At 45.8% G+C, this 13,291-nt stretch overlaps 1 protein-coding gene across 2 annotated transcripts in view; it reads left to right on the forward strand.

Moving 5' to 3' along the window:
* Positions 1-13,291, forward strand: part of LOC136573061 (3',5'-cyclic-AMP phosphodiesterase 4C-like) — a 240,365-nt gene that overhangs the window by 126,495 nt on the left and 100,579 nt on the right. For both annotated transcript variants that reach the window (XM_066574204.1, XM_066574205.1), the window contains exon 6: positions 9,030-9,142. In XM_066574204.1, the coding sequence (XP_066430301.1) occupies positions 9,030-9,142 (113 nt within the window). The remainder of the gene's footprint in view (positions 1-9,029; positions 9,143-13,291) is intronic.

Here is a 13,291-nt window from a genome sequence, read left to right on the forward strand (position 1 = left end):
TTCATCAGCGCTGCAGAGAGACGGCCGTCTTCAGGTACGGCCGTCTTCTAACTGTCAGTCACACGGGCGCATCGGCGCTGGTGTACGGGCACCGACGCGCCCGTGTGACTGAGCCCTTAGGGCGCTTTCACAGGATAGTTTTTATGTTCAATTTTTTCTTGCATGTTTTTTTCACGTGATATCACTGAGTTTTGTTTTTTTATACGCAAATGTCGATGGGACTTTCTAAAGTTAAAAATTAGAGATGAGCGAGCACCCAAATGCTCGGGTCCGCGTTATTCGAGTCAAGCTTTTCGTAAAATTTGAGAGCTCTACTTGAGTAACGAACCCCATTGACTATGGGAGACTCGAGCATTTTTGTATGTGGAACGCAGGGTCCCGAGTTTTTTTTTTTTTCCTTGGTTCGTCTCTCTCTCTCTCAGCTCGCCAGAGTATGTTCGCTCAACTCTATTAAAAACGTATCGCACAAAAAATCGCAAGTTTGTGCTTTGCGATCTTTGTGTGATGCGTTTTTAACATTAGAAAGTCCAATTGCCATTCGCGTTAAAAAAATGCAGCAATATCATGTGAAAAAAAACATAAGAAAGATGCAAGTCTGCAAGAGTGCTTAGTGTGACATTGTATGTCGAATGAGGTTTCAAGTTACAATGAAAGAGTCAAATCTGGTGCATATGTGTATAAAAAAAACTGCATCAAAATCCACACCAATTGCGCAGATTTTGTTGGGTTTCCCCCCCGCAGTCTTGATGCGGAATTTGATGCGGATTGTCTCTGTGCACATCCGGCACCATTTTCCAGTACATGTAAGCATTTCCTATGAGCATGTTCACATGGTGGAATTTGCTGCAGAAAATTCTGTGGCGAATTTAGCCAGAGAGGGGAAGAGACCATCATATAGATCTAGCAGCCTTTCCTTCAGTAACATATGGTGTTTGAACATACGCATATCCACACTATATAAAAACATTCAGAAGACACATTGTATTTACCTGTCCTACTGATTACATGAAAACAGCAAGGGGCCATGGGAGGTGATCTTTTACTACAATTGTTTCCATAGTGCCTCTACCAAATATTTTTAGACCTTATGTATTCTCACATCAAAATTGAAATCCAGTTGCAGAGAATAAAAATTTCCCCGCGCTCTGGGACAAAGAGGGATTAGCGATAGACCCGTTGGCCCGTATATTCGATTTATTATGCAATGCGTTTCGGCAACTTAAAATCGCTTTTCTCAAGCATCTAATCCATTTATTTAGATACATTAAAATCCACTTACTCATGGTGGATGTCGGTGCAGGGGCAGTCACAGCGTCATATGGTGGGAGGTACTTTCTGTTCAGGTGACCAGATACGTCACTCGTTCTCTTGGTGGAACACAACGTGCATTCCATCTTACTATTTCATTACTAAAAGATCTCTTACTCCAGCCTAACGAACGCAGTCATAGTATATCAAACATTGTGCTGTCACTGCATCGAGTACCGCACAACTTTCCGTGAGAGAGAATAATACTCCATGGAATCTAAGGTGTATAATTCACACATAGGTTATTTAAATTCATAAAATCCCATCATATTAAAAATATACATATTTTATAAGACACTTATGAAAAAAAAATTTTTGAATCTTACTTTGTAAAATCATCCTTATTTAAAATGCATATCATGCAATTAAATCGAATTATAATTTAGTGACACCCTCGTAAAAGTCATATGTTATATGGTAAATCAACATCATTATTCATTAAATCTTTCTTATAAACATAATTCATATCCAGAGATTAATGTAAACATATAGCTGATTATATTGTTAATCTTCTATTGTTATATCAGATTGTAATAACTAAAATGGATTATTAATATGAGCATGTAAAATTCGAATTACCCTTTCCTTTGCCACCTAGTTCATATGTAGATTGCAGTGATAATTAAATTTTCTCTAGCACTTCATTCAAACCCAGCGGAGTTTTCAGTCTGTAAATCCAAAACTTCTCTTTTTTTCTCAATTGACTGATGGACCTAGATTGGATATGTTCCAAAGGCTTAACAGTAAGATGTTTTGTCTGACAATCATGGGATTCCAAAAAATGATGGCATTCACTATGTTTAATGTATCTTCTTCTTATATTAAATTTATGCTTAGCAATGCGTGACCTAGTGCATTTTTTGTTCTGCCTATATATTTCTTGCCACACAGGCATTCTAGTAAATATATAATGTATAGAGATGAGCGAGCACCAAAATGCTCGGGTGCTCGTTACTCGAGACGAACTTTTCGCGATGCTCGAGGGTTCGTTTCGAATAACGAACCCCATTGAAGTCAATGGGCGACCCGAGCATTTTTGTATATCGCCGATGCTCGCTAAGGTTTTCATTTGTGAAAATCTGCAAAACCCAAGAAAGTGATGGAAACGACACAGCAACGGATAGGGCAGGCGAGGGGCTACATGTTGGGCTGCATCTCAAGTTCACAGGTCCCACTATTAAGCCACAATAGCGGCAAGAGTGGGCCCCCCCCCCAACAACTTTTACTTCTGAAAAGCCCTCATTAGCAATGGATACCTTAGCTAAGCACCACACTACCTCCAACAAAGCACAATCACTGCCTGCATGACACTCCGCTGCCACTTCTCCTGGGTAACATGCTGCCCAACCACCCCGCACGACCCAGTGTTCACAGCGCACACCAAAGTGTCCCTGCGCAGCCTTCAGCTGCCCTCATGCCACGCCACACTCATGTCTATTTATAAGTGCGTCTGCCAGAGGAACCGCAGGCACACACTGCAAAGGGTTGGCACGGCAAGGCAGCGACCCTCTTTAAAAGGGGCGGGGCGATAGTCCACAATGCTGTACAGAAGCAATGAGAAATCCAATCCTGTGCCACCTCCATCTGGAGCTGCACACGTGGGCATAGCAATGGGGAACCTATGTGCCACACACTATTCATTCTGTGAAGGTGTCTGCATGCCCCAGTCAGACCGCGGTTTTTTATAAATAGTCACAGGCAGGTACAACTCCGCAATGGGAATTCCGTGTGCACCCACAGCATGGGTGGCTCCCTGGAACCCACCCGCTGTACATAAATGTATCCCATTGCAGTGCCCTGGACAGCAGAGCTAACGTCAGATGAAATGCAGGTGGGCTTCGGCCCACACTGCATGCCCCAGTCAGACTGGGGTTCTTTAGAAGTGGACACATGCAGTTACAACTCCCTGTGGACCCACAGCATGGGTGGCTCCCTGGAACCCACCGGCGGTACATAAAAATATCCCATTGCATTGCCCATCACAGCTGAGGTAATAATGTCATGTTTAATGCAGGTGGGCTTCGGCCCACACTGCATGCCCCAGTCAGACTGGGGTTCTTTAGAAGTGGAAACAGATGCATTTACAACTCCCTGTGGACCCACAGCATGGGTGGGTGCCAGGAAGCCACCGGCGGTACATAACAATATCCCATTGCATTGCCCATCACAGCTGAGGTAGTAATGTCATGTTTAATGCAGGTGGGCTTCGGCCCACACTGCATGCCCCAGTCAGACTGGGGTTCTTTAGAAGTGGACACATGCAGTTACAACTCCCTGTGGACCCACGGCATGGGTGGCTCCCTGGAACCCACCGGCGGTACATAAATATATCCCATTGCATTGCCCATCACAGCTGATGTTATGTCAGCTGTAATGCAGGTGGGCCAAAAATTTATTGGATTACACTGTAGGCGAGGGCCCACAAAAATTGGTGTACCAACAGTACTAATGTACCTGAGAAAAATTGCCCATGCCCAACCGAGAGGGCAGGTGAAACCCATTAATGGCTTTGGTTAATGTGGCTTAATTGGTAACTAGGCCTGGAGGCAGCCCAGTTAAAATAAAAATTGGTTGAGGTGAAAGTTTCAACGCTTTAATGAGCATTGAAACGTATAAAAATTGTTTAGAAAAATTATATGACTGAGCCTTGTGGGCCTAAGAAAAATTGCCCGTTCGGCGTGATTACGTCAGGTTTCAGGAGGAGGAGGATGAATATTATACACAGATTGATGAAGCAAAAAGGTCCCCGTTTTGGATGGTGATAGAGAACGATGCTTCCATCCGCGGGTGCAGCCTACGTATTGCTTAGGTATCGCTGCTGTCCGCTGGTGGAGAAGAGAAGTCTGGTGAAATCCAGGCTTTGTTCATCTTGATGAGTGTAAGCCTGTCAGCACTGTCGGTTGACAGGTGGGTACGCTTATCCGTTATGATTCCCCCAGCCACACTAAACACACTCTCTGACAAGACGCTAGCCGCAGGACAAGCAAGCACCTCCAGGGCATACAGCGTGAGTTCAGGCCACGTGTCCAGCTTCAACACCCAGTAGTTGTAGGGGGCAGAGGCGTCACCGAGGACGGTGGTGCAATCGGCTACGTACTCCCTCACCATCCTTTTACAGTGCTCCCGCCAACTCAGCCTTGACTGGGGACCGGTGACACAGTCTTGCTGGGGAGCCATAAAGCTGTCAAAGGCCTTAGAGAGTGTTCCCCTGCCTGCGCTGTACATGCTGCCTGATCTCTGCGCCTCCCCTGCTACCTGGGCCGCGGAAATGCGCCTTCGGCCACTAGCGCTGTCGGATGGGAAGTTTACCATCAGTTTGTCCACCAGCGCCCTGTGGTATAGCATCATTCTCGAACCCTTTTCCTCTTCGGGAATGAGAGTGGAAAGGCTCTCCTTATACTGTGGATCGAGCAGTGTGTACACCCAGTAATCCGTAGTGGCCAGAATGCGTGTAACGCGAGGGTCACGAGAAAGGCATCCTAACATGAAGTCAGCCATGTGTGCCAGGGTACCTGTACGCAACACATGGCTGTCCTCACTCGGAAGATCACTTTCAGGATCCTCCTCCTCCTCCTCCTCCTCCTCCTCCTCTGGCCATACACGCTGAAAGGATGACAGGCAAGCTGCATCTGTCCCCTCAGCAGTGGGCCAAGCTGTCTCTTCCCCCTCCTCCTCATGCTCCTCCCCCTCCTCAACGCGCTGAGATATAGACATGAGGTTGCTCTGACTATCCAGCGACATACTGTCTTCCCCCGCCTCCGTTTCTGATTCCAAAGCGTCTGCCTTTATGCTTTGCAGGGAACTTCTCAAGAGGCATAGCAGAGGAATGGTGACGCTAATGATTGCAGCATCCCCGCTCACCATCTGGGTAGACTCCTCAAATTTTCCAAGGACCTGGCAGATGGCTGCCAACCAGGCCCACTCTTCTGTAAAGAATTGAGGAGGCTGACTCCCACTGCGCCGCGCAAGTTGGAGTTGGTATTCCACTATAGCTCTACGCTGCTCATAGAGTCTGGCCAACATGTGGAGCGTAGAGTTCCACTGTGTGGGCACGTCGCACAGCAGTCGGTGCACTGGCAGATTAAACCGATGTTGCAGTGTCCGCAGGGTGGCAGCGTGCGTGTGGGATTTGCGGAAATGTGCGCAGAGCTGGCGCACCTTTCCAAGCAGGTATGACAAGTGGGGGTAGCTTTTCAGAAAGCGCTGAACCACCAAATTAAAGACATGGGCCAGGCATGGCACGTGCGTGAAGCTGCCGAGCTGCAGAGCCGCCACCAGGTTACGGCCGTTGTCACACACGACCATGCCCGGTTGGAGGCTCAGCGGCGCAAGCCAGCGGTCGGTCTGCTCTGTCAGACCCTGCAGCAGTTCGTGGGCCGTGTGGCTCTTCTCTCCTAAGCTGAGTAGTTTCAGCACGGCCTGCTGATGCTTGCCCACCGCTGTGCTGCCACGCCGCGTGACACCGACTGCTGGCGACGTGCTGCTGCTGCTAACACATCTTGATTGCGAGACAGAGGTTGCGTAGGAGGAGGAGGAGGGTGGTTTAGTGGAGGAAGCATACACCCCCGCAGATACCACCACCGAGCTGGGGCACGCAATTCGGGGGGTGGGTAGGACGTGAGCGGTCCCAGGCTCTGACTAAATTCACCCAATGTGCCGTCAGGGAGATATAGTGGCCCTGCCTGCCTGTGCTTGTCCACGTGTCTGTTGTTAAGTGGACCTTGGCAGTAACCGCATTGGTGAGGGCGCGTACAATGTTGCGGGAGACGTGGTCGTGCAGGCCTGGGACGGCACATCGGGAAAAGTAGTGGCGACTGGGAACCGAGTAGCGCGGGGCCGCCGCCGCCATCATGCTTTTGAAAGCCTCCGTTTCCACAACCCTATACGGCAGCATCTCTAGGCTGATCAATTTTGCAATGTGCACGTTTAACGCTTGAGCGTGCGGGTGCGTGGTGTCGTACTTGCGCTTGCGCTCAAACTGTGGCGCTAGCGACGTCTGGACGCTACGCTGAGAGACATTGCTGGATGGGGCCGAGGACAGCGGAGGTGAGGGTGTGGGTGCAGGCCAGGAGACGGTACTGCCTGTGTCCTCAGAGGGGGGTTGGATCTCAGTGGCAGGTTGGGGCACAGGGGGAGAGGCAGTGGTGCAAACCGGAGGCGGTGAACGGGCATCGTCCCACCTTGTGGGGTGCTTGTCCATCATATGCCTGCGCATGCTGGTGGTGGTGCCTCCCCAGCTGATCTTGGCGCGACAAAGGTTGCACACCACTGTTCGTCGGTCGTCAGGCGTCTCTGTGAAAAACTGCCACACCGTAGAGCACCTTGACCTCTGCAGGGTGGCATGGCGCGAGGGGGCGCTTTGGGAACCAGTTGGTGGATTATTCGGTCTGGCCCTGCCTCTACCCCTGGCCACCGCACTGGCTCGGCCTGTGCCCACACCCTGACTTGGGCCTCCGCGTCCTCGCCCGCGTCCACGTCATATAGGCCTACCCCTACCCCTCAGCATGGTGTATTAGCAGTAGTGCAGAAACAGAACGCTGTAATTAAATGTGTCGCTTATTGGCCTGTGGTTGGAGGCTGACTTCGTTTACGGAACCCCAGGAAATAATTTGGCGCACGCCTGCTGTAACACTTAGCTGGCTGCGTATTTATTTGGAGAACTACTACCCCCAGCAGACACGGACCCAGAACACTGAGCACAGTGACAGGTAGGCCAAATAGATTTTTTTCCAATATTTTTTTGAAAAGGACCACTGCGTATATTCAATCTATAATATATGTCTTCTGGCCCTGCCTACACAATTCTGTCCCTGATGTGTGTGTCACGGAACTGCAGTGTTGCACTGTTAACTGCAACAGACCGGTGATTTCAGAGCCAGGAAATAATTTGGTGCAAGCCTGCTGTAACACTTAGCTGGCTGCGTATTTATTTGGAGAACTACTACCCCCAGCAGACACGGACCCAGAACACTGAGCACAGTGACAGGCAGGCCAAATAGATTTTTTTCCAATATTTTTTTGAAAAGGACCACTGCGTATATTCAATCTATAATATATGTCTTCTGGCCCTGCCTACACAATTCTGTCCCTGGAGTATTACTGCAGGGCGCAATGCTCTGGACGGCCGATATACCCAAAAAAAAAAAAAGTGCAACACTGCTAAAAGCAGCCTCCACACTACTGCACACGGTTAGATGTGGCCCTAAGAAGGACCGTTGGGGTTCTTGAAGCCTACAATAACTCCTAACGCTCTCCCTGTCTCCACACTTCTGTCCCTGGACTATTACTGTAGGGCGCAATGCTCTGCACGGCCGATATACCAAAAAAAAAAAAAGTGCAACACTGCTAAAAGCAGCCTCCACACTACTGCACACGGTTAGATGTGGCCCTAAGAAGGACCGTTGGGGTTCTTGAAGCCTACACTAACTCCTAACACTCTCCCTATAGCAGCTCCGGCACCAACAGCACTGTCCCTCAGCTATCTCACAACGCATCTGAGGCGAGCCGCTTGAGGGGCCGATTTTTATACTCGGGTGACACCTGATCTCCCCAGCCACTCACTGCAGGGGAGGGGTGGTATAGGGCTTGAACATCGCAGGGGGAAGTTGTAATGCCTTCCCTGTCTTTCAATTGGCCATAAAAGCGCGCTAACGTCTCAGAGATGAAAGTGAAAGTAACCCGAACATCGCGTGGTACTCGTTACGAGTAACGAGCATCCCGAACACGCTAATACTCGAACGAGTATCAAGCTCGGACGAGTACGTTCGCTCATCTCTAATAATGTACCTACTTTCACAACTTCAGCTGTATTTGTGTTTTATCTCTGTGGGTTTCTCATTCTGCCCCATCTCAATGTATTTTCTATCATATCTAATATGTTGGCAACACTTACATTTTTTCTTATTACATTTGTGTATCCCTGGTTTTAACGTGGTGAAAACACCTTCCTTCTTTTTTTCTTCTAGTCGTGAGGGAGCTAAAATATTCTGTATGGTCCTATTTTTTTTTTTAAAGATCAATCTTGGATTTTTTTAAAATAAAATCTGTAAGGAGGGGATCATTTTTGAGGATTGGCCATTTTTTTTGGTAATATATTCCGAATTTTTTGGGTTTGATTGTTATGAAAGCCAATTCTGGTTTATGCTTCTTTTTTGGTTGGTTGAAATCCAGGACACTTTTGCTTGAAGAATTTAGTTTTTAATTTTAATGATGATGTTTTAACACTGTTTTCTATCTGCTCAGAATACAGAATGTAGAATATTTACATGTGGATCATTCCTGCTACAGCAATCCATGTCACTTAGCCTGATAAGCTGGATATGAATACTGCATTGTGTTTGTCCTTTGAGACAAGACAGTTTTTTTCAGACATTAGAGTATTTTATAAGAGATTAGCAAATTCAGGAAAAAATACAACTTCCCATGGTATTTAACTAGGGTAAAGGCAAAGTTGCCTGAGGTTAAACCCTTCGTTAGCTTTTATTTTTAGTCCAGGAAGAAACCTGAACAGAAAAAAATGTTTTCACTATTGTTGATGTCAATATTTTGCCAAGCAACAGATATTTCTAGATTTAAAAGCCCGTGCATGGGTCAAAAAATATTACTGGTAAAGTTACTTCTGGTATTGGCAAAAAAAGTGTTGAAAACTTGAACATGGTTTTTAAAAAAATGCAAGTCTCCATAATAATTAGTCTGAATGCTTACTTTTCTTCCATCCATAGAGGATGCAGTTCAGAAACTGGCCATTGAAACTCTGGAAGAGTTGGATTGGTGCCTGGACCAACTGGAGACTCTGCAGACCAGACATTCAGTTAGTGAGATGGCCTCAAACAAGGTACGATTAACAGGAAACTTAGTGGTTTGTGTAGTTACTCAAGTAGAAGTCAGAGGAGGAGGGAGAAAAGTTATATTGTATGTTTCATCCGGACACTATGGCCAAATTTCAATCAATTCAATTGAGATCAATTTTAGGTCATTCCATGCATCATTCTTCTCCATACAGATCTATTGATGACTACTTAATGCAGGCTCATATTGATGTCCGATTTGGCCAAATTTATACATATATTTATACCTCCACATCGGATGTGAGCAATCAGAAAGACCGTCTTTAATGTATGATTTTAATGCCAAATGATACAAAATTTCACAACATAGCTATAAAGAATTAAGGTACTTTTTTACATTATATTCTGTTTCCCCACTGTTAGGGTAGCTCCACATGAGGCATAAATGCTGCATATTTTCCACAGAAGAGTTGTGTGCAGCTAATTCACAGCGTTTACCATAACTGCATCATGGATGAGAATTTGCTAAATCTCATCCACACACTGCACAAAAAAAAAAAATCTGCAGCATAAATTGGGTTGTTAATTTATACTGCGGACATTACATAATGGAAAGCTTGATTATATAAATGGCTGTAGGCAATCTGCACTATTTTACATATAAAATCAGTCTGCATAAAAGTCAAACTGTGTAAATACTCTACATGGGCCAATGTCCCATCTAAAAGTACCTTAAATTACAGTCTGTATTACAGTTCAGAGCTGAAATTCCTTTCTGGCTAAATGTCTTCACCAAATAATCTCTGGTGTTTTGCTCTACAAGAAGTGCAGCAGTAAGGTAAATCCACACAAGACGGATCAGCAGAAAATTGGGAGCAAATCTGCATAAAATTAGCAGCAGCAAAGATTGCCCCAAATAGTGCAGTTATTCTCACAGATTTTGCTACGGATGTGCCGCAAATTCATGCTGAAAATGTGCAGCAAAAATTGACATGATCGATTCTACTGCATGAGATTTGCTGCTGCTGTAAATGCTGCAGTTTTTCTGTGTAGAAATCCTGCAATGAAAAGCTGCAGTGTTTATGTCTGGTCCTAGTGGCCCAGAGTTGGGGTATCTTTAGAGTAGGTGTATGGCAGTTTTGGTAAACTGTCTTGTGTGTATCTGTGTGTACTTGTGTGTATCTGTGTTCTATGTAAGTTCTTACGAGCTTTGTTGTGACAAATCTGTCTTACCTAACTTGTTTGTTGTGTGTGGCATTGCGGGAGCTTAGCAGAAGTTAGAAGGCGGAGTCTGTAGTAGTGTGAGTAGAGAGTGTGCAGAGATGTAGTCGGTGGAAAACATGTTAGCGGGAGGCTGAAGCTTACTTTTGCTTCTGCCTGCGCAGAGCCGTGGGCCTAAGCAAGAGTTGGCAAGAGTTGTGTGTTAACCCACTGTGTCAGGAATGTACCCCCGGGGATCATCTATCAGATAACTTAGACTGAGGACTCCTAGATTACGGGAAGAAAAGTGCCTCCTAGAAGAATGCATGTGTGAGTAACAGAGTTGAATCAGAGGGATGCCTGCCAGAAGTGTGTCTGAGACTGTCAACTTGCTTTATACTTGGAAAATAGTTGGACTATGTGAGTAAAGAAAAATCAAGTACCTCCGGTTTGAAAACTTTCTCTTTGTCTGTGAACTCTTTTATTTAACAAGGAGCAACTGTTTGCTTGAAAACAGGTACTGGCATCACATGATAATACTGTTAGGACTAATTACAATCGTTTACATCTGCCTGTTCTTTTTGCCCTGCACGTGACTGAGCTGGGCCACGTTCTGCCATTGTTGGGGAGAGATCACAGAATCACCTGTGACAACCATGTTGAGAGCCTCGTCCCTCCCTCTCTCTGGTCTCTCCGCTACAGTCGGCCTCCACCCACACGCCGCATGGTGGAACTGTACCTCTAATACTAGGCAATCAGTAATCTGATGTAAGTAAAACTACTTCTACCCCTGCATTATAAGAACACAGATAAGCAGGGAGGGAATGTCTGTCAGCATGCCTTATCAACTGTTTCTTATTGCATCTAGCAGAATTATGAATTCAGCTCTCATCTCTGATCAGTGTAAGATAAGCAATGCATATACAGTACTCGCCCCCCTTGGTGTTTTACTTGTTTTGTTGCATTACAATCTGATATTAAAATTAATTTTAACTTCTATTTTATGTAATGGACTTGAGAAAATAGTCCAAATTGTGACAGTAGAATGAAAAAACCTTATTTAAAAAATTGATACACACATAAATACTGAAACAAATGCATATGTATATTCATCTCCTTTACTCCAGAGTAAGGTCTTGTCCAACCGATTAGCTTCAGAAGTCACATAATTTGTTGAATAATGTCCCCCAGTGTGCAATCAAAGTGTCACATGACCAAGGAGTTCTCCAAACACATCAGACAAGAAGATGTAGAGAAGCGTAGGTCAAGGTTGGGTTCTAAAAAAAACACATCCCAAACTTTGAATATCCCACGGGGCACCATTATAACAAAATGGAGAAGGCCACCCACCCAAACTCACAGACCGAACAAGGATGGCATTAATTGGAGATTTAACAAAAATACCAATGGTAACTCCGAAGGAGCGCTACGGAACCACAGCAGAGATGGAAGTATCAGTCCTCGGAACCATTCTAAGGTGTACATGCTACAGAGTGGAGCTTTATATGGAAGAGTGGCCAGGAAAAAAACACTGCTTAAAGAAAAACATATAAAAATAAATTTGGAGTTCACCAAACAGCATGTGTAAGACTCAATGTTACCAAGAATTTGTCAAAGTGCAGAGATAAGAGGAGAGAGGAGGTGGACACTGCAAACAGTAAAGGACTTTTTTTAAAGGTTATAACACATGTCATCTATTTAAATCTGGCAACAAAAAATATTTTTTAGCTCCTAAATTTTTCAGTTTAGAAGCCAATGGCCCCTAAAATTTGAAGCCCTGTCATGGGAAATGCTATGTGTGTGCAAACAATTCCCATCACCCCAAGAACCCCATTTTTACAGTAAAACACGGTTGTGGCAGCATCATGCTGTTGAGATGCTTTTCATTAAGACTAGAGATGAGTGAACGTGCTCGGCCACGCCCCTTTTTCGCCCGAATACCGCGATTTCCTAGTACTTCCGTACTCGGGCGAAAAAATTCGGGGGGCGCCGTGGCGGCACGGGGGGTAGCAGTGGGGAGTGGGGGGGAGAGGGAGAGAGAGAGGGCTCCCCCCTGTTCCCCGCTGCTACCCCCGCACCGCCACGCCTCTCGCCGCCCCCCGAATCTTTTCACCGGAGTACTGAAGTACTCGAAAATGGCGGTACTCGGGTGCGTAAGTACTCGAAACGAGTACGTTCGCTCATCTCTAATTAAGACACTTTAATCTGTTATTGCAGAAAAAGATGACTCCACAAATTTTAGAATTACGGGGATGAATACTGACGCACCTTAAAGTTCTTTGTCAAAATTATTGTTTGTGTCACAGTAAACTTATTTTGCACTCAGGGCCAGAAGAAGGTGATTTGGTGCCCTAGGCAGATTAGCAAAACTGAGCCCACCACTCCCCTTCCACAACCCCAACAATCAATTAAAAACTACTTAGTTGCTAGAGATTTAAACATATTTCCTAATGGAGAATTTATTGGAGGAGTTACTGCTGCTCAGAGTTATTTAAGTAAACAAAAAAGGAAGTGTAGGAACGTGCAAGTGTGTGTTTTGATTTAAGTATGTGAGTTAACATCGAACCACCTTGAATTTGGGGACTTTAGAAGAGAGTTGCTTCCATCTAATTACTGTTTTTTTCACTTGTACAAATTACTTGACTTTTATCTTTAGGCTGGGTTCACACGGGGCGTATTCCCGTCGGAAATCTCGCGGTTTGGCCGCAGCAAAAAACGCGAGATTTCCACCGGGAGAACCACCGCAGTTTAAGCCGCGATGGCTTTGAAGCGGCCAGCCGCTCGCTTTTCCGTTGCGGCCGGCGCTCCATAGAGGAGAGCGCAGCCGCGCCAAAAATAAACAAAAAAGAAAAGTAAATAGACATGCTGCATCTTCTGAAACCGCGGCTGCGGCGGCTGCAGCCGCGGTTTCAGCCGGACTTACCGCAGCAGATTGGCCGTCCCGTGTGGACGAGATTTCTGAGAAATCTCGTCCACATGGCTGGCTAATCCCGAGA

This window comes from Eleutherodactylus coqui, chromosome 7, assembly GCF_035609145.1.
Source record: "Eleutherodactylus coqui strain aEleCoq1 chromosome 7, aEleCoq1.hap1, whole genome shotgun sequence".
NCBI classification, from domain to species: Eukaryota; Metazoa; Chordata; class Amphibia; order Anura; family Eleutherodactylidae; genus Eleutherodactylus; species Eleutherodactylus coqui.